General features: G+C 45.4%; 1 protein-coding gene and 1 pseudogene across 12 annotated transcripts in view; one reads left to right on the plus strand and one right to left on the minus strand.

Annotated features, from left to right (window-relative positions):
• Positions 1-24417, minus strand: part of Gramd1b (GRAM domain containing 1B) — a 164437-nt gene that overhangs the window by 40563 nt on the left and 99457 nt on the right. Inside the window, exons 1-3 of one of the 12 annotated variants that reach the window (XM_031344607.1) lie at positions 7886-8002; positions 6593-6655; positions 5454-5535 (exon numbers count right to left, since the gene is read on the minus strand). The exons of 5 other annotated variants lie outside the window; for them this stretch is intronic. Coding sequence is in view for 1 of the 7 variants with exons in the window: in XM_031344604.1 (XP_031200464.1) it covers positions 12564-12613 (50 nt within the window). In the remaining 6 variants the exon portion in view is untranslated. Of the gene's footprint in view, positions 1-5453; positions 5536-6592; positions 6720-7885; positions 8018-12563; positions 12930-13684; positions 13704-24417 lie in introns of those variants that run through there. 6 more of the 12 variants (XM_031344606.1, XM_031344609.1, XM_031344610.1 and 3 more) reach the window with 6 other exon arrangements.
• LOC116072523 lies at positions 21324-21738 on the plus strand (annotated as a pseudogene).

Consider the following 24417-nt stretch of genomic DNA (forward strand, 5'->3'; position numbering starts at 1 on the left):
TTTAGACACTGAAAGAACCCCTCAATACCACCAGCCTATTTTATACATGCTTTGTTTCAACACTTGCTCATAGTGCCAACCCCACTTTTCAAAGCATTCATATATATGTTATTTCATAGGCATGTCTTTTACAAATTATTCCATTATTTTATTTTGCATGTATGTGTGCAGGCATGCATGTGCCATGGGCATGCCTGTGGAGGCCAGAGTCTGTTTCCTCCTACCACAGTGTGAGTCTTGGCTTGGTGGTGAGCACTTTTATCGACTGAGCCATCTCGCTAGCACAGACACCATTATGTGTCTTAGGACATTCAATTGAGTTAATAACGGCCAAGTGCCACTATCCTTCAGTTTAAAAGATGAAGCTAAATGCCTGGTGGAGAGAAGAAAGTGATCCAGGGCAAGCCTCAGAGTTTACTTCAGATGTAAGTCACTCATAGTATTCTGGTAAGTTACGTTGCTGTTCCACTCCGGGGAAAGGCTTATTCTCATACCCCAAATCCACCTCTAAAAAGTTCCTTGTACTTCTCATGGCACTAAATCCAGTTATACCTAGGCAATCAATCTGTTAATACAGTAAAGATGGAAACTTAGCTTGTGTTTTCAATAGAATAGAAGAGGTGAAGAGAAAAGGGCAGAGGGGAAAGATTGAACTTACTCTGCTCTGTTTTCAGAGAACAGAGAAAGAAAAAAAAATGGCCCGGGGGTGGGAAGAGGAGAAAACTCAGAAAGAGGCAGGGGAAATGAGAAGGAATAGCCTGGGATATTACAGGGCCCCAGAGCAAGGTGATAGGAGGGGCAGGATCCTGCCCACCTGCTCAGTAGCCAGACTAACCCAGGAAACTGGCTGGCAAATGCCATTCTGGCCTTGCCTCAGGATGTAGAGGGCAGGGTGGAGGACAGTGACATTTGCATGAAGATCTAGCTGTAACCTCAGATGCTCCATGGAGACATTTGTAAAGACTAACATGCCCTACCACCTGGATAGACTCAATACAGAGTGATCATCCACAAGCCCATCCAGTATCATTGGGGAGGGGTAGGAGGTAAGGCATGGAGCCAGGAACTCTACACATGACCTCCAGTACATGTACATGTACATGCACATATGCATATACCACACTGCATATGTGGGGGAACAGAGGACATCTTTAGAGAGTTGGTTCTCTCCTTCCACCATGTGGGTCCCAGGGTTCGAACTCAGGTCTTCAAGCTTGGGAGCAAACACCTTTACCCACTGAGTCATCTCTCTTTGCTCCATGGGATCTCATGTTGCCCAAACTAGAATTTAGTTCTTCTCCAATGTGTTCTTCACCTCCGTGCCCACTCTTGCTTCTCAAACTTGCATCTGTTACTGAGTGAGTCCCCTCTGCCACCAGCCCTGCTCACATAGACCTCTGCCTATTCCTTGGCCTTCTCCAAAGGCACCATCGTTGCTCAGAAGTGGCATCTCTCCCATTGCACCCCACTCCGTCCTACTCATTCTCTTTCTATAAGGCTCATTATTCCATCCTTCCCTTCCTAGGGTTCTCAAGGTGTCTTGCCTGGACTTGTCCAATAGCTTTAGCTATGATTTCAGTGGAAAAAAACCACCCAGAATAATAGGGGGTCATTGACCCCCCCCCACAATGCTTGGTCTCCACTCCAATCCTCTTCTATACAAGAAGAAATCCCTGTAACCACAGCTCTGCACCTTGGCAGAGTCATTACTAGACTTGCTACACTGTTAAACCTATAAAAATATCATCCATTGTCCTGTAGATTTGGACATGATGTTAAGCAAATAAAACCAGTTCCTATGCATTTTGTGTGGTGACTTACCTTTCTAACTCTATGGCGTGCCCTTAACCTGATCCTACGAGCAGTACTAAAAGGCATTGCTTGTTATATTTGGCGATGGGGCACTGAGGAGAGGGCCAATATTGATCAGTCAACAGACAAGACCTCTGATTTGAATTCAGGAAGAGTCCTGTAATCCTTGGCCTGTGAGAAACCTAAGCAACAGAAGGGTCTGGTCAAGGTGATATGACTGTGTCTGTGGCAACATGGTACAATGTTAAACACCCAAGTTCACCTAGGTGAATGAGAAAAGATCCTTGTGCTTAGTACAGAGGCAGAGCTAGACATGACCTCTCATTGGAATATAAGCTACAGGTAAACAGGTGGTGTGATCCAAGAAAGCAGGTGATGGGGGAGGTGAAAGGGAGAGAGAAGAAAGAAGGAAAGAAAGGAAGGAAGGAAAAAAAGAAGAAGGAGGGGGAAGGAAGGAAAGGAGAGAGAGCAGGTGAAAGTGAGAGTGTGTGTGGAGGGGAGGGAGACAGGGAGACAGAGATAGAGAGACGAGAAGCTTTACTTGAAGAATTGGGTTCAGAAAATGTAGCCAGGTAAAGGCATGAAAGTCAAAGAACGGCAGAAAGAGAGAGAGAGAGAGAAAGAGAGAGAGAGAGAGAGAGAGAGAGAGAGAGAGCGAGCGCAAAAGCAGCATGAACAGAATGAAAGTCTTAAAGAGCACAGGAAAACATGGAGAGTGAGGAGAAGCTGCTGGAGAAAGTCTTGAACTGAAGCTCAAAGGACTCCTACATACAATCCCCCAGTTTCCCTAACAATAGGTGCACTAAGACCCTGACAACTACCCCTAGGCCAGGAAGATACTCGTCTGTTCCCACCTCTCCAATGCTTAAGCCTGGCAACAAAGGCTAGTTCACTCCTGTCCTAGTTACCTTGCTCACAAAAATAAAAGCCCGTCCTTGAGCCTGACCACAGTGTCTCAACATTCTGCGTGATCAGAGCCCACCTCCTAGATTCAGGTCTAGCTGACAGCCTTGAGCAACAGGGAAATGCAGCTGAGGACAAAGGTTTTCTTTCTACCAAGTGACTCTCTTCACAAGCTCCCAACCTGCACCTCACACACCCTGGCAGCTGCACCACTTCTCTTGGCTCCCCTTCCCTATCCTTAGTCCTAGTGAGGTCCTGCGGGCACAGACAGACCTTGTCAGAGTGCCAGCTCCCTGATCAGCCACCCGTGCACTCTTTCAGAACTCTTAGCAGAGCACAATGGTCAGCTAGTGTTCTTTGAGTTTATGTGTTTGTCTTTATGAAAGATTGTTTCTGCCCCAGATACTGCAAAATATATACTTGCCACTCTGGGTGTCCTGTGCCTCCACCCATTTCCTTGCAATCTTAGGGTCCCACCAGCACCACAACCCTAGCTCATTCCCAGTCAGTATCCCAAACCCAGCCCTATGAAGCCTTTAATGACCATGTGCATGGCTACAATACTCTCAGTGTCAAGGAGCACTGGTAACTTTTAAAAAATGACTCTCTGATCTACTCCAGTGCACTACTGCAATCTGGAGGGCACTGAATTTAAAATCTGGGCACTGTACCTCAAAGCAGTAGGGTAGGGTAAATTGCCAATGTGTCATGTGAGCAATTCCAGCTTGAAGGCCCATTTAAGCCATTTGCTTTCTGTGTTACCTTGGTTCCTGAGTCTTATTTTTCTCATTTGAGGATATTTAGCATAATGCCTGATGCATAACCAGCCTCAATAAATAGCTGAGCCACACACACACACACACACACACACACACACACACACACACACACACAATGGATCCTAAACTCCCTTGGCCTCTTTCCTCAATCTCTTGGGCCTACTGATATAAGTGTAAAAGCTGTAAATGTTGCTGGACATGACTCATGGAGGATGGGTGGGGGAGGCTGCAACACAAAGTGTGGTACCTAAAAGTACAAGATCTCAGTCTAGATCGCCACTCCATCTCCAGCTGATTTCCGGGGGATCGTGTTCAGAATCTGTATCTTAAATAAGTACCACTCAGAAGCTCCGAAACCACTATGCCCAAGAAAACATCCTTTGAAGGATGGGGAAATAATTGATATACCTATATGTCTTTTGTTACAGAGCCTTCTTTAATAATGCCACAGGTAGGCAGACTCACTGGAATGGTAAAAATCACTTTGACCTCTTTATATGACCTGCTAGTATAGAGAGCTGAAGCAGATCTGAATGGAGCATAGGCAGGGGACTGTGGTAGAGGAGAGCAGGACCCCATGGGGTATCTCTGGCTTATGGTCCCCTGCTAACTATCACTAGCAAGGACAGGCACCTCACCCTGTTATCCGGCAAGAGCAGATTCTTGTATTGATTGACATATGACCCATCTCGGTGCTGATTCTAATGTCTCATTGATAATCCTTTGTTCTTCATGAGTCCACTGCAATTATCCGTGTAAATTAGCCGCCGTTCCTTGAGTTTGCTCATAGCCTATGCTCACGTGTTTGAGATAGGAAGGCTAAGACACACAGGTGTGTGTATGTAACACTTTGCCAACAATTTACATACTGCTTGCAAATACTTCCATCAGTAAGTATTCCTGCCCACCTACACCAGTTTCAAACTCAAGAGTCTATAGAGGGCTACTGATGGTGACTATTCTTCCTCATGTTCTTGCTTGTCCACTGAGAGTTTCTGAATTTAATGTCTGCGCCCACCAAAAACCACAGCATAGTATGTGGGAATGACAGACCCACTAGGACTTCATAGGCCTCAATCACAAATCCCAGCTGGGTCCCTAGTTTCCCCTGATATCTCCTTCCTAAAGAATAATCAATCACTGCTTTTAAAATTTAGCCTTCCCCAGTCAGTACAAAGGTACATCATGGGAAATCTGCAGCAACATACAGCTTTTGGGATGCAGGATGAGGCTGAGGCAGAAAAGATGGAAAACGTACTATTGTCTTTATGCAAAGAGCTCCCTGTGGTCATGGATGGAACCTGTTCTCTGAATACCCGAAAGCTGAAATCTAATCCTGGAAGAATTCTACCCTGGAGTCACTTTCTTCCAGGAAGAAATGTCTAATTACATCTTGTGGAGCAGCTGTCTATACACATCTGTGGGTTCAGTGCCTACAACTCAGGCTACTTCCAGGAGTCAGCCGCCTTCACCTATTGATTCCTACTTCCTGGTCTTTAGAATACAAGGAGCATGGGCTCCATTGGTAACATGCTCACCACACAGCCATGAGGACCCTGAGTTCCGTCACCCACAAGCTTGATATGGCAACATGTTCCTGTTACCCAAGTCCTGAGAAGAAGGTCCCTCGGCCTGGCTGTTCAGCCAGTCTAGTCAAGTTAGGGCACTCCTGGTTTAGTGAAAGATCCTATCTCAAAAAAAAAAAAAAAAAAAAAAAAGGTAGAAAATGATCAAAGACAACATCTGATATTGACCTCTGGAATTCATGAGCACCTGTGCACACGAACAGATACACGCCACTACCATTGAGTAAAATGGAAAATGTCATAATACAAGGAATGCTTAAAACTGCTTTTCAAAAAAAAAAAAAAAACTTAATGACGTAATGACACAGCACGTTAAACACTCGCTGCCAGGTGGCCACCAGACCACCTAGCCTTCCTCCCACTGGGTACATACTTGCTGAAGAAGTCTTAGCAGTGACTTCAGTTGTTGATGAATTAACTGAGTAAGTGACACATTGGCACGATCCATGAACAGTCTTGGGCCAAAGAGAGAGAAGTAGAACTTCAGTTAGCCTGACGTTAGCATTCATGGTCCGGAGGAGTAATGGGGAAAGTGAGAGCTGGTCAGGGCAAAGGTCTTTTCATGCTCCAGCCAAGAAGGACCCATCTTCACAATGGCTGAAGCCTCCATCTACCCCAGTCTCCACTGCTTGGCCTTCCTGCAGCTTGCTGAGCCCAGAGTTTGGAATTCAAATCAGGAACAGACATGACAAACGCTACTTTTCATTTCCATGGAGACCAGAGCCCGCAATGGAACCGGGGCTCCATGCCTGAAATGCCAAACCAGCCTGACCCACTTTCCCCCCTCTTCCTACACAAACAAAATAAGTTTGTTTGGGTCCTTCCAGGGCACAGGAGAAGCCAGGGCTACTGCTATCTCCGTGGATAGTTCAAAGAGAAACAAATTATCGTCTCCATGGGATAACACTGGGTATGCTAGAGCCAGTCAGAAGTCAGACAGCTGGTCGCACCAGCACACACTACACCCTATCCATACTGCTCCCTTGTTCGTGCTTTCTGGGGAGAAAGGCTTGAATCCTCCAAGGCCTGTACCCAGAGGGCATTGAGCTGCTTTCCCCATTTCATCTTGTATCTCGGTATCCCTGTGTTTTTCCAGTCTCCCTGGGCCATTCTCATCCTCAAACCCAAGTTCACCTCCACCTGAGGATTCCTACTTGGTCTCTGTTCTCCTCGGCTAAACTTTCACATACTGTTTTTTTTCTCCCCCATCAGTGCACCAAAAGTCAGGTGCTGCCTCTGTGCAACAGTTTGCTGATGGACCACTCATCGGGGAGTGACCTTGCCATGCATCACTCCACTGCTCCTTTATCTTTCGTAACTCTTACAGGAGCTGAATAGTCATGCTTTTGTGGTTTCACTTTTTCTCACTCTAATGAACACTGTTGGGGGTGGGGTCCCATCTCTAGAGAAGTTACCTCAGTGCCTCTAGGGGATGAACTGCCACCTGCTGGGCTCACATGCATGCCCTACGTGACTATAGGGCTACCCACTCTAGTACTATCTTCGACATACCTTTGTGAAGCTGGCCAAGCCAGCCTTCCTTACATCTCCAGCTCTTAGTCTTTATTCCGACTTCTGAGTTGATAAAAACTGAAATATGACATCACTTCCAAACTCCTGGCTGGCCTTGCCATTTTGTCTAGACATCAGAGTATCTGGGATTAAAATTCTGAGCTCTCTGGTGCCCCTGACAAATCTTTCTGTGAACCTGTGTCCCTCGTCTGTGCTCCTTGTCTGCCTTGCCTGAAAGAGAGTCTTAAAAGGAACAAACCTGCACAGATTCCTGTAACTGCCCATGGAGTGAAAGGGGTTTAAAGTTTAATGCAAGTTCGCAGTGAAGAAACTGGATCTTATTCCTAAATCCTGCACCTTCCGTGTGGCAGAGGCAAAAAAGGAGAATACAGTACTATACTGACTCCCTAATTCCATAGCACAGAGACTCTTCGTTTGTTTGTTTGTTTGTTTGTTTTTTCGAGTTTCTCTGTGTAGCTCTGGCTGTCTTGGAACTCACTCTGTAGACCAGGTTGGCCTCAAACTCTGAAATCCGTCCGCCTCTGCCTCCCAAGTGCTGGGATCAAAGGCGTGCGCCACCACTGCCTGGCTAGCACAGAGACTCTTAATAAAATAAAGCATAAGATATTAAAATCACAGACAGAACCTGGTAGTGTGCTACAATATTGTCCCCCCAAGAGTGTCCTCAACAGAGCAACTGAAAGACGGGGGTCCAGTTCTGCTGGACTGGCTGCATGACCTCTAACAGCACAGTTTGGAAAGGACCTTACTGGTCACACTTCCACTCCATGTAGGGGACCACACACACAGCCTGGGGTACTCTGCATGGGAATTTCAGTAACGGGCCACTGCAGGCAGGTACTGGTGTCTCTTTAAAAGACCTTAGCAATGATCATCCTCTCTCTGTCTCTCTGTCTGTCTGTCTCTGTCTCTGTCTCTGTCTCTCTTTCTCTGTCCTCCCACCACCACCACCACCACTCTGGATTTTTCTTTGAATATAAAGCTAATCTCACTCACTTAACATGAGTTAAAGCTAATTAGTTAAAAAAGCACTTAGTTAAAGCTAATCTAACTCAGTAACCAAGCAAGTCTTTCTAAGTACTTCTAACCGTGTAAAGCAAATTCACTCTCAGGGCCCCACTGGATAGTGGCTAGGTCCTGGTTCTTTGTATCCATATACATTAAACATGACACTGGACACAGAGCAGGGACTTAACAGGGACTTTCGCAAATCTAAGTACAACTCTACCCAAAAAAAATTGTCAGAGTCTTCAAGGCTCAGGAATACGGGACCTTGTTAAAGCAGATGCTAAGCTATCTCAGGATGTCCCTTGGAAAAGATTTTCAGTCTACTTGGGAGACCACCAGCTGGTCAAACAAGGCAAGGAGGAGTTCAACTGAATAGAATTTCCAGCTCCTTCTGAGTTTGCTCATCATGGGCCCCTCCCCCAGCGTCAACAAAATAATAGGCTCAGGACTAGGGTGAGAGGAAGAGCTCTCACCTGGGTAGTGTGCTCACCTCACAAGCACTAGGATCAGGTTTTGCTGTCGATTCTGGGGAAGCAGAAGCAGGAGGATTTCTGGAGCTAGATGGCTAGCGAGGCCAACCTAGTGGGTGAATTCCAGGCCCATGAAAGACCCTGACTCACGAAGATAGTTGGCATCCTTGAGGGTGACACCAGAGAGGTTGCCCTTTGGACTCTGCAGACACTCACACATATATGTGTTTCAACCCAACCCATTCTACCCCATTCATCAGTGGAAACATGCTCCATGACAGATCACGTCTTGATGTGAGGAACAGCATCTCTGACTAAGGAAAGTCTAACCTAGAGGATGAGACAGATGTGTAGTTAGCTAACACCGTGTACAAGTAGTACTGGAACTACTTGGATTTCATGGAAACCAAGCTCTCTCATCACCATAGATTAAGGCAACTAAGCTTAAGACCCAAAGAACTGCACAGCAGAAGTTAGGTGGCCTTTTTTACTCAGGTGGCCCTCCCCTGTGTATGATCTCATGGGGAACCCCTCCACTCTGAGCTTCAGCTTTAATTGTTAGAGGAAAATGAACGTACGTTCTCTTCACCCATCCCACCCCCCAACACACATACAAGGATGTGAGAAGGGGGTGGGAAAGAACACATTGCAAAGCACAGAGAGCCTCCGCATCTCTGGGACAGAAGGGCTCAGATCTCCATTTGGAGAAGCAGAAAAGAGACACAGGCGGTCTGAGCCCACAACCAGCTCAGCATCACTTTCTCTGGGGTCGGGATTACATCCACACAGGCAGCAGATTACCATAGGACTATGTCAGATGAAAGATCCTAAATGAGCAGGTGAATGAGCACAGAACAGCAGCCTGTCCATTTCTCTCACAGTTCTCACCTCGTTGGTACAGCCACCTGCTAACACCTTTGTTGAGCTCTCAGATTCAAACCCAGATTTCATTCATTTTCTATCTCTGGCTGTGAAATTAAGAAGGTCTGAGTTCAAATTCATTGCACACACTAAAAAGCCCGACATGGATCCACATGCCTGTAACCTCATCATTGGTGGCTGGACACAGGTGGAGCCCAGGAGATTGCTGGTCTATCTTAACTGACCTAGCTTGAAATGACACACTTCTGGCTCAGTGAGAGACCCTGTCTCAAACAAACAAACAAACAAAAAGGTGGTGGATAATAGAGGAAGACACCCCCAAAAAATCTTCATCTGATCTCTCATGCATATGCCCATGCATGAAAGCATTTGCATGCCTGAATGCACATACAGAGGCACATATATACTTTATAGAAAGCCATTATGCTAAAGCCATGGGCATTTAGAATAATGAGGACTATTAGAGGAAGAAGTCTGTCTGACTGATTTAAACAATATTCAAGGAAGAAACCCAGAGCTTTTGTTTGTTTGTTTTTGTTTTTGTTTTTTGAGACAGGGTTTCACTGGCTGTCCTGGAACTCACTCTGTAGACCAGGCTGGCCTCGAACTCAGAAATCTACCAGCCTCTGCCTCTGCCTCCCAAGTGCTGGGATTAAAGGCATGCGCCACCACTACCCGGCCAGAGCTTTCTTGTTAGTTTGTTTGTTCATTTGTTTTGTGCTTGTGACAGAGCTTCACTATGTAGTCTTGGCTACTCGCTGTGTAAGCCAGGCCAGGCTCAAACTCACAGAGATCTGCCTGCCTCTGCATCCCCAGTACTAGGATTAAAGGTGTGCCCAACCACACCCAGAATTTTTATGAATACATTACAATTAATACCATTTTCTTTCTTTCTAGCTCTTAAGCATGAGGTCAGGTTCTGGGCTGTAACTTCTTCACTCCTCATCTCCTTTATTGAAAGTGAAATGTACTTCCTGAAACGTCTTCTCAGAAATTAAAAAGCATCATCTCTCTCTCCAACAACATTCCATACAAATTTCGCTTAGGTGTTGTCTTGTATTTGCAGGGCTGGGGATCAAACTCAGGATCCAGCAAGTTGGAAGGAGGCACTTTCCTTGAGCTGTGGCTCCAAGCACCAGTCTCTATTCAGGTGGCACTCTTACACATCAAGGGATGGGCGACATTATTTGGCATGCAAATCATTGATCTTTTGAATAGCTCGAATAAAGCTCAAACTACTTCCTGTAGCTTTCCTACCAAAGTTCTCCCCACCCCCCTCCAAGGAACCCTAATATCAATCTCAGTTCTTTTCTATAAGCAGTATTTTCATACGGCTCCCATGCCACTCTACCCGAGGTGGTCCCTTGCAATAACAGGATTCCTCAGCCACTGGCTAGCTTCAGTGTCCTCTGAATTGGAATCTAATTGATCACAGCCCCCAAATACTGGTGAGCCCAGACATGGCTGTAATACTGCCAAAGTGGTCCAACAGACTCAGAATAGAGCAGGATAATCACCCCCTACCCCCTCACCCCGCCCCGTGTACTTGAGAAATCAGAGCGCAATCCTATTTTTGGAGCCTTCTTCTGAATCAGGGAAATCTAGAATTAGTCATTTTCTCTTTTGGGCCTGTGGGTACTTACTTTTACCTCATCCCTGCTAAGGGTAGGGGTGTCTACACGTGTTACATACTGATGTACATCCCTACAAGGAGCACACCCACTCACCGCTTCCCCTCACTAGGCGGGTCCTGAGTATCGGTGCGGCAATGACGTCACCCAGTTCTTATTCTCAATTGTCAATAGGCTTATATCTCTCTAAGGGAGATGGCAGAACCATGGACCTTAAGTTCTTACCTGGATGAATTCATAAATTTTTATATTTTTAAATAGCTTTTTTTTTAAAGAAAAAAAACAAATTAAAAAAAACTGTAATAGGTTAAACTTTTGGGGATCCAGAGAAATGTTCTATTGTGAACACACCCAAACACATTTACTCAGAGTGACTCCCACTGTCTGAGACAGACTCGGGTACCTCATAGAGACCATGGGGCCCACAGAGCCAAGATATTTACAGAAAGAGCACTTCAACCTACTCTAACCCCGTGCAGCTAGTAAAGATCTTCTCTGCAAGCCCATTTTTCCTGTGTCCCCCAGACCAGGAAACTGCTTGACTAGAATACTACACAACTCTGGAAGGGCTGTGGATCTGCTCTCTGTGGCAGCAGAAATGTTTAGGGCCATTAGATTTGGGAAGAGGGGAAGACCGCAAAAGTTCCTACCCTTCGTTTTATCCTCACTTGATATCGAGTTCCAAATCACACAATGCCCAACAAGTTAACCACCTCAAGCAGGTTCTCTGCTCATTGCCCGCTGACAAGTTCTTAAGGAATTACTTTCCCTTCATCTTGACAGCTACTCTCCTGCCTCAGGAAGCCCCATACAACACCCCTTTCTCTGTCTCTCCTTCCAAGCCTAGATTTTTCTCATGTTGGTCCCAGACTTCTCTAAGCTGGGTAGTGCTACCATCATTCAAGGTTAGCCATCAGGAGAGAAGGGGTGAGGCGAGTGGAGGCAAGAACCCCAACAGTTTGCTAGTAAATGTCAAAGAAAGCAGAGATCACTTCCCCTAGTCCTGGCTGAACTCTTGGCTGAGGCCAGAGGGAGGTGAGTAAGTTCCCCTACCCACAACCACCACTTCCTTGAGTCAAGTAAATAACTAACAATGCAGGGAGGTTTTGGGGAGTGAGACCTGGCCACCGAGTATCTATTTTCTCAAAACATATGGCAGGTCTCTGAAGCAAGTGCCAGCTAAGTCACAGAAAAAAAGCAAGTTCCTTTATTTCCCGATCAATCGTAAGCTGCCTGCATCTGCTCTCAGCCTTTCCTTCTGTTGGCCAGATCCACATGCTGCATCGTCCTCTCCCTTGGGATAAGCGTTATCTGTCCCTATCTTCCTGGTCACCGCTCTTGTCACCTCCTACCCACAGGAAGTCAGTGGGTGGGGAACAGAAGCACATGGCCTGTCCAGCTTCCCCCAGCAGCTCCTGGCCACCTCTATGACGCACCATTAATTCCATCTCCTGACCATCGATCTCGAGTCAGAGGGTAAAGGGGACTCCATCAAGTTCCAGTCTACCCCAAGGCCACCTCTCAGTGCTGGACCATTCAGCTCAGCCCAGGTAGTGCTCATGGTGAGAGGTGGGGACAATGGAAGAAAGGAGAAGAGGTGCCAGGAGGGGAAAAGAATGTGGTGTATCTGCAGCATGGTGTCACACTGGCTGCTCTCTCGATCCCCGGACAGAGAACAGAAGCAATCAACATGGACTCCAGATTTACTCTGCCTCTGAAGGTCTGTGTTCTCGGCAGCCCTGAGCAGCCAGTGCCTCGCTTGGAAAAAGCACACAACCAGACAGACAGGTCCATGCTCCAGGTCCCCAGAGCCCCCACCCCACTCCAGGACATAACCACCCACTTCCCAAAATTCCCACAAGGAAACAAAGATAGACTGACACACAGACACACACAGACACACACAGACACACACACACACACACACACACACAAGCGTCAGCACGAGGTAGCACTAACCTGGAAGCCATTAGGAACGCAGCAGAGTGCAGTGCAGAAAACTCATTCATTCATGCATTGGGCAGTGGGGGTGGGGGCAGGGAGTGGGGGCCCTGAGGAGGTTGGAGGGCACTCACCTCCATACCCATCCAAAAGCCCTGTGTCTACTGGGGAGGGGACTGGGAACACAGCTTACATAGGCTGGGGGCGCTCTCCTGCTCCGCTGTTTCTTACTGCTCTGGAATTTTAAGCATGGCACCCTTTTATTTTCTCCCCCCCCCCCACCTCCCTCTGTGGCTGTTATTTGGTGTGGCCAGTGCAGCGGGGAGCAGAAGTCTTTTGCGTTTGCGTTCTCTCTCTCTCTCTCTCTCTCTCTCTCTCTCTCTCTCTCTCTCCTGTTCTCTCTCTCTTCCCCCCTCCCTCTCTCTCCGACTCCCTCACAGACAGCTGTTCTAAGCTCAGGCACGCAGGCGCAAAGGCGGCAGACACACACACCCTTTCGAGCAGGAACACACACACACACACACAGAGGCAGCCTGCCGATTTACATAATGCAACTCTTTGGTGCAGTCAGCTTGCCAGCTCTCAATTATTCATGCCAGCTTGGAGGGCAGAGCTACTAGGGCTGCAGGCATTACTTCCTCTTCATGCCCAAATCTGACAAAACACAAGGCGATGCTCCTGGGAGCCTCTGCTCCTCTTGCTGTCACCGATTATTTCCCAGGTGTTGCCTATTAGGTCAACTTGTATCAAGGAGGTGACACTAAAGAAAAACACAGGTGCTGAGCTCCAAATAGAAGCTTGCAGCCTTCAGAGGATGACAGCTGCTCTCCCCTGCCTGAGCCCTGGGAATAGGGAGAAGGAAGATAGCACTGGAGACCATACTCTGCTGTTCAGGACAGCACCTCCCTGACAGAGGCGACAGACTTTCCAAGCAGGTCAGACTCTCACAGACAGAAGAATAACACCCACGTTAAGCTCTTGCTTCCATGCTGGAGTGGGGTCATCTGAGTTCTCACATCTGAAGCTGTACCTCTTAAAACTGTATTCTCTTTGTCTATTCACTGAGATGCAGTATCTGTCCTCACACATGCCCTGGGAGAATGTCTGCTATCCTACTCAGTCACTGTGCTAACACCTACCTTTCAAACCACTCCTCGTTTGCGAGGCACATGTTCATATGAAGTAATTCAATTCTTCATGCAGCCATCTGAATAGGCTTATGTGGCCCATCTAACAGATGAAGACACTGAGTCCCAGAAGAAGTGAAGGGACTACAGCAAGGAGGAGGCTGTTGTTTAAATGAGAAATATTCCTCACAGGCTTATGCGTTTGAATGTTTGTTCCCAGTTGTTGGCTCTGTTTTGGAAGAACAAAGAACCATCTAGGCATGAGGCCTAGCTGGCAGACATAAAGCCACAAGATTAAAAATTATAGGCTGCTCCCAGTTTGGGCTTGAGATTTTTGCTTCCTGATTCACCAGATATGAACAGGCCACCATATCCTCCCACTGTCATGCCTTTCCTGCCACAATGGACTGTATCCCTTCCAACTGTGGGCCAGAGTAAACCCTTCGAAGCTCCCTTGCTTCAGGTCACAGTTTCCGTCACAGTACAAGATAAGGAAGCAATCAAGAGGCTCAATTGGCCACCCGGGTCACCTGATTCTGGCCTCATAATCATCAGCTACCTTGGTTAAGGTTCCATTACCACAACAGAACACCCAAGGTGAATAGCTTAGGAGAAGAGAGACTTTCTTTGGCTCAGTTTTAGAGGTTTTAATTCATGGTCACTGGTCCTATCTTGGCACATCATGGCAAAAGTGTGAGGAGGAAGAAACCTGTTCACCCATGGCCTTGAGGAAGCCAAGACAAAGGGAACAACTGCAGTCCTGAAATTGCCTTCCGTGATCATTCCTCAACAAGGCCCCATACCTCCCAAAGTCTCCTCACCTCCCCAAAGTACCACAGGCCACTGTACCAATGTAGCAAAGTACCACGGGCCATTCCTTCACTGTGTGGGCTTCTGGGGGACATTTTAGATACAAACTACAACAGCATTGTCAAAGCCCTAGGTGTACTTGAAATGTTTGAAGAACTACTGTCTGTTGAGGGCTGCAGAAAGGGAAATCCAACCCCAGATTAACGCATGAACAATGACCACTACATCCCAAACTTTAATCCCTTGAGACTCTGTCTTAGAGCTTTAAGAGAATACTGTATCTGATTTTCCAATGCCCGCGCTTTGTCCCTTAGACCCTCAATGAGTGCCGAAGGCTGACAGACACATTCTCACTCTCTGGGATTTCCTATGAAATGGTACTTGTCTGTCAGCTTGTACGGAGAACATGCTGGAGATGGATAATCACTATTCCCACTGCTGACACTTGTATCCTGCTCAGCAAACTCCTGCTGAGCACTAACACTGCTTGAGCATCTGGTAGGAAAAAAACAAAACAAAACAAAACACAAAGCAACAACTCATTCTTTAAGTCCTTGGCCTCGTAGCCTCATCATGACAGGTCTTTTCAAGACTGTTTTTTCCTACTTCCTGGTGACAGAGTAACAGCCTTGTGGGATCAAAGAAACGGGTGAGTTGGCCTGTCTGGCCCCACTTCAGTTTCTTAAAGGCATCTCAGTTCCACAGAAAGGCACACTGGCGATGCTGAGGGACCCACACACTGTCTCAATTCATTCTTCCTTCTCTGTCATGAGCTCTTCCTCCTACCTGCCTCTTCTCTTACTCCACAGAATGGCCTTGGACTTGGGTCAAGGCTGAGTCCAAAACTAACATCTAGCCAACTACAAGTTTGCACCTGTAATCTTTAATAGGTCACTGTACCACCCCTATCTGGGACTCAGTGTATACACATAAACTGAATGTGTGTGTGTATACATGCATACATAGATACATACATACATACATGGTAACACATGTATCACTTAGAAGAAATACAGCCAAGGCATGTGGAAGCACCCACAAAGAGTTGGGTGCATCCGCCACTGTGCCCCTTACAAACTGAAGTATATGACTCATGAGTCAAATGCAAACTCTGTGTTCTCTCTGCTGGCGTTACCTCCCTAGGAAGGTTCTAGGCTATCCCTCCTGTCGTGCAGGCACATAGGAGTACAGCAGATGATTAGTCGGTATCTTCACACTGAGTAAAGCTCTCCTAGGATTGTAGTAGGTGGTGAGTCAGAGGTCCATGCCTTATCCTGCCTACCCCAGCTCCTCACTACCGCTGAGTGACTCTGAACACAAGGAGCTGACTTTTCAGAGTCTCCCATGGCTATTCTAAAATACACAGATTCAGCTTTCTCTTGTATGGAACTATTAGCATGTTCATGGTTTATACTGAAAACAATATCAGTAAAAAGATCAGAGATATGTCAAGTGTAACGTTTCAAATGCGGGTTCTATTGAGTACCATCTTTATGTTTTATATGAAGACTTAACTACACGAAGATTAAGATTTTTGGGTCTTTAATACAGTCACAAAAACCAACATGACACCAACATGTCCTTCAATTGCTCTGCCTAACACAGACATCATTCAGAAGTTACATTTCAAGTAATTCAGAAACTGCTCTGCTGTGTTCTAGGATGAAAGTTTCCCTTTCTTTAGGCAAGCACCTCATTTGGTATACTAAGTATAATATAACTTGCTAAGCAAATGATTTCATGTAAGCCTACCAACAAAATGAAAGATGGGTGCTCCCAACCTCCATGCTTCAGATGAATGTAAAGGGGAGGGTCCTATGGCTTTGCTGTAGCTACAATAACTGAACAGCAGGGCATGTCTTCCATGGGCCCACTCCTGCTCATCAGGAAAAGCAGCAGCTCCTGACCTGTCTCAAGGCCCAAGCCAGTTATTAACAGCATCTATCAACCACACTGAGTAACCACGTAGCTAACTGGACTTCCTTGGATGAGTGCTGGGCTCTGATTCAGTCTCTACATGCCAACAGCTAAGCCAAGAGTACCTAGGTGCTCAGTCTGTTAAAATCAATTTGGGAAACTGAGGTAAAGGTGATGGCCTTTCCTGAATTAAACCTTTCCCACAGAAACAGTGAACAGCAGCCATGTTCCCAATGAAAATGAGGTTTCTCAGAGTCCTGTGCTATACTGAAAGCCTGTTCCAGGCAGCACTCTAGAGAAATTAAAAAAAAAAAATAAAGTGTGTCTGCAAATCCTCTTGACCCAAATAGTCTCACTGAACTCAGCAATATTCAACTGTTTTATGTAAAGGAGGTTGCTGTCCGCACAGTCTACTGTTCACCACAACTGCTTAATTGTTGTTGACAAGAATGGGAAGCTGTGATCACAGGATAAGTCTTATTATATCTATGAATCTTATTTGCATCACAATGAAGACTTCCAGAGGAAGCACTCAGGCATTCTAATTGGACCTGATTTTGTGGAATGATATAGAACGGTAGGCAATAATAATAATAATAATAATAATGATGATGATGATGATGATGATGATGGTGATGGTGATGGTGATGATGATGATGATGATGATGATGATGATGATGATGGTGATGATGATGATGATAATCTGATTGTCTTATCTCGTCATCCCAATCATGAGGGCTTTTGTAAAGTGTAGACAGGCATCTAGAGCATTTCTGAAGTATGTGGGATATGTCAAAAGAAGATTTCATGTTTACAAAGAATCTTTCAAATGCTAGAGACAAGGATAAAAATTTCCACAAAGTTTGCTATAAATTATAAAACTTTTTATTTCAAACTGGTTAGAAAGTTGAGTGTCAGAAATCTGACTTTTCTCAGGATTCTTAGCTACTTTCATAAATACCTGTTCAAGTAAAATTATATTTGATGATATAATTTGCTGTAGTATTCTGTAGCACAAAACACCTTGAAAGATTTGTCTCATTATTCCTTTTTTGGCCAGTTATCAGGGTTTTCCCCCTTGGCTCTAAATTCACCCTTCATTACCCTGCCTTGTGATGGTGGAGCTGTTCCCTGCTGCATTTCTACTTTGAAAGCAGGACAGAGCATTAGGTCTTGCCAGTAGAGGGCAGTTGAGATATTCTACAAATAGACAGAATGTCCCAATGGGCAGTTTCCACATGAAATGCTTTGGAGCACATCAAGAACCTTCAACATACACTGAGCCTGAACCACACATACCTTCAAGTCTAAGCCTGGAAGTAGGCTAACTCTTCAGCTAGTGTTCTGCTTCTAACTAGAGGGTATGAGTGCTCCTACTCTGTCTATGACGTTTGTTCCTGACTTTTTCTTTGTGCTTTTCAAAAATACTTGTTAATGATTCTTAATACTAATTTCACTGTTCCAATTATTGGCACGGTTTCTGTCTGCTGATTGAACCCCACTGATCTTAAGTTCTGTGGTGTGTGTGTGTGTGTGTGTGTGTGTGTGTGTGTTGCTAAAGCTTTGGCCATCTGGTATTCTATTTAGAATATTCCAGGTTTTATAACCACAAATGCAGGAAAACGAATGTCCCTTAAGACTCTACCATGCCTTCCTTGAGTTCAACATAGACTCCACTCCACAAGAGCTGAATTGGAAGCGCTCAGATGAGTACACGGACGGAATCTGACCTACCTGTAATCCAGAGCCCCTTGTTAGTACTGCATCCTTCACGTAAGGATGTCTACACAATAAAAACCTGAAGCAAGGAATATCTCAAAGGATGGAGGAAGAAAACGCTGATGCTGGAGATCCATGCGGTTATATTACAGTGCTCGATCTACTGACACTAAGTCAAGTGTCCATTTGTAACTTCATCATGGACTTGGAGACACAGAGGTATGGCAGCTTTCTCTAGGACCAGATATAGCAAAGTAGATATTGAGGAATGAACTCCTGTCTAATTCTAGCCTGCTGGAGACAGAGAAGTAGCTGCGTGGTAGCTACTTCTACACATCAGTTAAGTCCCGACTCACCGTGAATATAAACATCCAGCACAATTTTTAGAGCTTTATCCAAACAAAATTAATGGTACCTATATTACTGCTTTATGTTTTCTAGATACCCATAATCATTAATTCTAGGATTTTCTAGGTTTTCAGCCAGGATCAATGTGAAATCCAGTGAATGATGTAACCCTCCACTTCCCATGTGCTGCATTAGAATCAGCTGGGAGGTTTGAGCCACTACATTGTCTGAATCTCCTCTCACACTAGGTAAGTAAGAGTGCTAGGGAGGGCGAAACAGGCATGAGTGCCCTCCAAGGTAACCAAAGGGTTCACCAGGAGACACCGTTCAGCAATCATTGGCCCAAACAACTCTAAGCTAATCTGCTAGTAATATACAAAATTTCTTCAAATCTTAAATTCTGTGAATCTTAAAATTTCTTCAACTTTTGAAATAAAAGAATTTGAAATCTATGCTTGTAAAAATGATTTTCCACAGAATGAGACATAATATGAGAAAGGAATGGGCCAGTCCTTGTATAAGAATGAAATGAAGGGCACACTGGGTTATATCTCATTTAGTCTTATTATTTCAATTTCACAGCAAAGAAAATTGAGTCAACAAGATCCAGAACACTCCTGTGGGTTTATTAAGCATATGAGATGTCATTTACCAAGGTCTAAAGACTTAAATTTACAATGGTCAAATCCTAGTGTTTCCCATCTCTGATTTTTATTCCATTCTGATTCTAATCGTTCCTTTTGGTTTTAAATTTTGCTGTGGCTACATATAGTAGTGTTCTGAAAAAAAAAAAAGTAGGAAGATCCTTTTCTCCTGTATCTAAGTTAGTCATTTGGTGACACTGAGGAAGAATCTATTTGTAGTAGCAGGCACCAAAAGTGTTCTGAACCCAAGAGAAAGCATAGGGTCCCACTTGTGTTCCTAACATTACACCTGGTATAAAGAAAAGGACCAAAAAGACATTTAGTCATATATATAGAGAGAGAGGGGAAAAAGGAGACTGGTGAAGACACAGACGAAAGATCTTCTGGTCATGATTCTATAGAAAGCTCATGGTGACATATATCTTTGTGGAGCCCAGGAGGTGCGAAGCAACTTAAAAAATTGATATGAAAAGTATGGAGTAGAAAAGGTAATAGTGGGGGCTAAGGAGCTCAAGGGCCGGGCCGGGCTCAGTTTCACAAAACAGGGAACATCCTAAAACAGGCAGTTTTCTGTACTGTACAAGTAATTTTAATTGTCTAAGCAGGAAAGCCATGAACCAAGAACCTGCCTGCAGAATGACTAACTTAGGGCTGACGAGCTTTAAAACTTGGACAGATAACAAACCCATTTGTTTGTTTGTTTGTTTGTTTTGTTTTGTCTATTGTTTTTCAAGACAGGGTTTCTCTGGCTGTAGTAGCTCTGGCTGTCCTGGAACTCACTCTGTAGACCAGGCTGGTTTCAAACTCAGAGATCTGCCTGCCTCTGCCTTCCAAGTGTTGGGATTAAAGGTGTGCACCACCACCATCAACCTCTTCCGCAAACCCCACCCCACTGCTTCCCTGCAAACTAATCCATTTTTTAATGATGTAAACTAAAGTCAATGAATTTTCCCACATCCCAGGGTTGAAATGGAGAGGGATTAAGCAATAACAATATAAACAACTTAACTGAATGTTCTTTACATCAGTCACAGAGTCAACACTGGACAGTCTGCCACTAACTCCATCCACTTTCCACACATGGCTCCATCTCGGTAGACCCGCCCTCACAACCATCAAAGGGAGATCACTTTGCTCTCTGAGTGACTCAGGAATGAAGACATCAAGCAGTGTGCTGTGAGAGTCCCTAGAATAATGTGGGAAGACAGCAGCATGGAGGCTACCTTGGCAGGCCTGTTTACAGCCACTCCCACACCTGCCCAGAACAACAGCTACAGATGGCTCCCACACAACCGAATTTCTCTGTGAGAACTTTCCTTCACTGCAGGTGGCAGCCTCAACCAAGACCATGCCCCTCCCCAAGGACAGACGGCATCTACCTGCCTGGATACAAGGACTACCTTTGTGTAGAGTTGGGATGGCTCTCAGCTCGGGAGCTTGCAGAGCGCTAGCTAAAGCCTATTCCAGGTTCAAGAAAGTTCAATCTCCCTTTCTTTTCCCCAATCCTTACTCATGTCCTTCCAACCTGTAAAGCCAGGGTCCTTGAGAACAGCTTTGCTTCCAAAAAAATATTTCCCAGTAAGACCCCATGTCTGAGTTTTCTGAAGGCCTTCTTCCGGTCCTAAGGCATATGAATGTGTGTGAACAAACAGTACATACAATACACAGTTAAAGTTGAAAGAAAGGGTCAAATCCAAAGGCTTTGGTTCTACTTGGCAACTTCTAAAGTCCCAGCTCCTTGCAATAAGCATATGACCATACTGTGGCTTCCACTCTTCTGCCCACTTCAGGATATTAGGACACCCTAAGTCCCTCTCCAAATCACCTCTTTGCAGAGGTGACTGGCCTCTTCTTAATACAGGATTAAGGTCTTAAACAGGGAAGCCCGCTTGCTGGGTGTCCCAGTTAAGATGCTGACATGTGCCTAAGAACAGACCTTGCGTCCCTCCTGTGGCTGGTCCAAAGCTTCTTCCACTACTCAGATCCCACTCCTACTTTAGACTAAAGAATCTCTTCTAGCTTCAGTAGCTAACAGAGCTTCCAACATGAAAACAGCATTGGTAGCCCACCCCCTGCACTGTCTCAGGAACTAGGTTGGGGAGCATATGTGTGCACAGGATGGAGATGTGCACATGTGTGTGAAAGTAGGAAAGGTGTTAGGTTCGGGGTGACTTAAAAAGGAATTCTAGCTCTTTCTGCCATCTTTCCTCGCCATCACCATGGTGTGAATGAATGTTCTGGCGGATGCTCTTAAGAGCATCAACAACGCTGAGAAGAGAGGCAAACGCCAGGTCCTCATCAGGCCGTGTTCTAAAGCCATTGTTCAGTTCTTAACTGTGATGATGAAGCACGGCTACATTGGTGAATTTGAGATCACTGATGATCACAGACCTGGGAAGATCATTGTGAACCTCACAGGAAGGTTGAACAAGTGTGGAGTTATAAGCCCTAGATTTGATGTTCAGCTCAAAGACCTAGAGAAATGGCAGAATAACCTGCTCCCTTCACAGCAGTCTGGTTTCATTGTGCTGACAACCTCGGCTGGCATCATGGACCATGAAGAGGCAACGAAAACATACAGGAGGGAAAATCCTGGGATTCTTTTTTTTAAATGTAAAGCATAAATAAAAGGCCTTCATGGACAAAAAAAAAAAAAAAAAAAAAAAAAAAAAAAAAAAAAAAAAAGAATTCTGGTACATGAGATACCGCAGTCCCCAGCTAGGGGCTTTCGGGTACCATCTGACACGTCTCAAAGGGTTGGTTGATGAGGTCAGCCAGCACAAAAGCCAGATGGAAAGAAAAGCACCACTAACCACTGCTAAGTACCTTCGCCCAGCTCCCATTTGGTCTAGTACAGTATCTGGACAGTACTCAAGAAGGCTGTCATGTTGAAATACAGAGAGAGCTTTCTAGACTCAATGCACAGAGGTTGGGAAGTGCTGCCATTGGCCTGTGTCCATGGATGTGCCAGGTTGGGTTGGCCACCAATGCAGAGGGTCCCTATCTACAGATACGTTCTCTTGATGTGCATTTTTCATGCATGTAGGGCTGTCAGCTAAAGGTGGCACCTGGAAAGCTCAGACTATTGTCCCAAGACAGGCTTCCCAGTAAGGAACACAGTCTGTACTTGTCTCTAATGAGGATGATTTATGCTGAGGGAAGGATTACGTGCCACAACCCAACACTGACCTTATAAGATAACTTCTATCCTTGTAGAATACAAATGTGTAGGTGTCATATCCTCCCTTTACCCTGAGCCTCAGTTTGTCTATTCCAAGAAAGGTCTGAAGGGACCAGAGAGGGCTGACCCTTGGGTCATTTTCCCTTTAAAATTTCATATTCTTGCTTTGCTTTCTTAATATTTATTCATTTGTTTATTTATTTATTATTTTACCTTTTCAGGTAATAGGAATCACTTTAAAATGAGCTGTTTGGCCACGGAATGTGAGACAGAAGGCAGCCATGCTGACCACAGCTGACAGGACAGCAAACAAGCTAGTGCTGCTGAGCCCAGCTCTTTCTCCTTCCTCCCCTGTTGGCACATCATCTCTACCGGTCTCTCCACATCCTGTCTTTCCAGGGAGAACAGATAAAATACCATTGTTATGGCTGTGGTGGGCAGCTGGGAAGCGCTCTACCTCTAAATGCTTGACTCTTCCAGTCCAACCCAACAGGGACCAGAAAAGAAGAAATAGGGGCAGAAGAGTTCTAAGTAAAGAGATCAGCAGGAAGGTAGTGGGCCTGTCTGGTGTAAAAAAGTCTATACGACAAAATACGCCTGAACCTTTGGTAACACATTTCTTCTCCAATTCTGGAAGGGATGCGAAAGTCTAATTTCCATGGACAAGATCATAAAGGTCCATATGGAAAGAGGCGTAACACGTGGCAATAACTCACTTCGAGCCTCACTACCTTCAGCAAGTGAGGGAATGGGCTATTCCTTCCAGTGTCGCCAGAAGCATGCCTAGAAGATAGCACACTGCTTGCAGAAGACAGGCAAGACAGCACCGGTCTGGAAACCCTACTCTACACAAAACAGAAAACTACAGGCTTCCAGTCTACAGGGATGCCTTGCAGGAAACCCGTTTTCAAGTGTGTATGTGAAAGCATAGAGTACATCTAAGAAAAAAAAAAACAACAGTCTGGCCTCTTTAATTCTTCAGAGGAAATGTTAAGAGGTGGCATGTCAGCACTGGAGTAATGGGAGCGCCACACAGTTTAGGCAACCAAACACTGCAGGAGCTGGTGGGCAATGGAAGGAAGTTCCTGGTTCAAAAGCAGGCCTCAAGTCCTCCCTTGGGTCTGAATGACTTTCACAAAACCTCCTAACATCACGTGCGGCTGGACAGTGGCCAGCAGCTGAAGACACTTAATGAGGCCTCAGAACAGCAATGAGCACGGGACCTTCCAATTGCTGTACTGGAAACCATGGCCACTCTCTACCTGCTTTTATTCTGTAGATGTTTCTGTTCTAGACCGAGACTATGTGTCCTCCCTGCATTGTTGGGAGCCAGAATCGCATCCACAAGTCTCTCTCCTGGAAAGGCTTGTTTGATCTTTCAATACAATTCCTACCCAAAGCAGTCGTCTTCCATGAAGCTTCCTCCAGAGACAAGCAGAAATACAAAAAGAACAAAAACAATGATGTCTTTTCTTTTAGTCTCCAAAGGACTGACTATTCTAAACAAATGGGAGGAGCAGAGACAACATCCCAAAGCAGGTGGACGCACTAGGTCAATCAAGGATGCCCCAGCCATCACTGTGGCTCTCTGAGCAGTGGTATCTAAACCCCCACCAGGAATAGAAATGGCCCTGTGCAGCTTCCTGGAAGTCTTATAAAATATGCTCAAGTGGGAGGGAATAGACGCTAAGCAAACTCAGCCCACTGCTGGGTCTCTGCATGCTGACATTTGTAATCAAGATGGAAAATATCCATGAGACATGCTCTGCAGATCTGGCTTGTTTTCTTCTGAATAGCTTTGCATTTGACTCACCAAACCCCTGATAGGGAGATCTATACAATGCAGTTTAAGTATGCCTCATGCAAAATGTTTGGAGGCTGTTGGTGCCATGCCTCAGAGTACTCGCCTCACACACGAGGTCCTGGCTGAAATTCCCAGGCCTGCCCAGAAGGAAAAACAAAAACAAAAATACTGGGGGCAGAAGCAGTCTTCACTTCGGATTTTTGCTCTTTTTGAAATATTTTTGTGAGTGGGTATTTTGACGGTAAGACCCAAGTCTAAATACACAGTTCATTTTTGTTTCTTTTAAATGAGTATCTATCTATCTATCTATCTATCTATATAT

Source organism: Mastomys coucha, unplaced genomic scaffold (assembly GCF_008632895.1).
Source record: "Mastomys coucha isolate ucsf_1 unplaced genomic scaffold, UCSF_Mcou_1 pScaffold23, whole genome shotgun sequence".
Classification (NCBI taxonomy): Eukaryota; Metazoa; Chordata; class Mammalia; order Rodentia; family Muridae; genus Mastomys; species Mastomys coucha.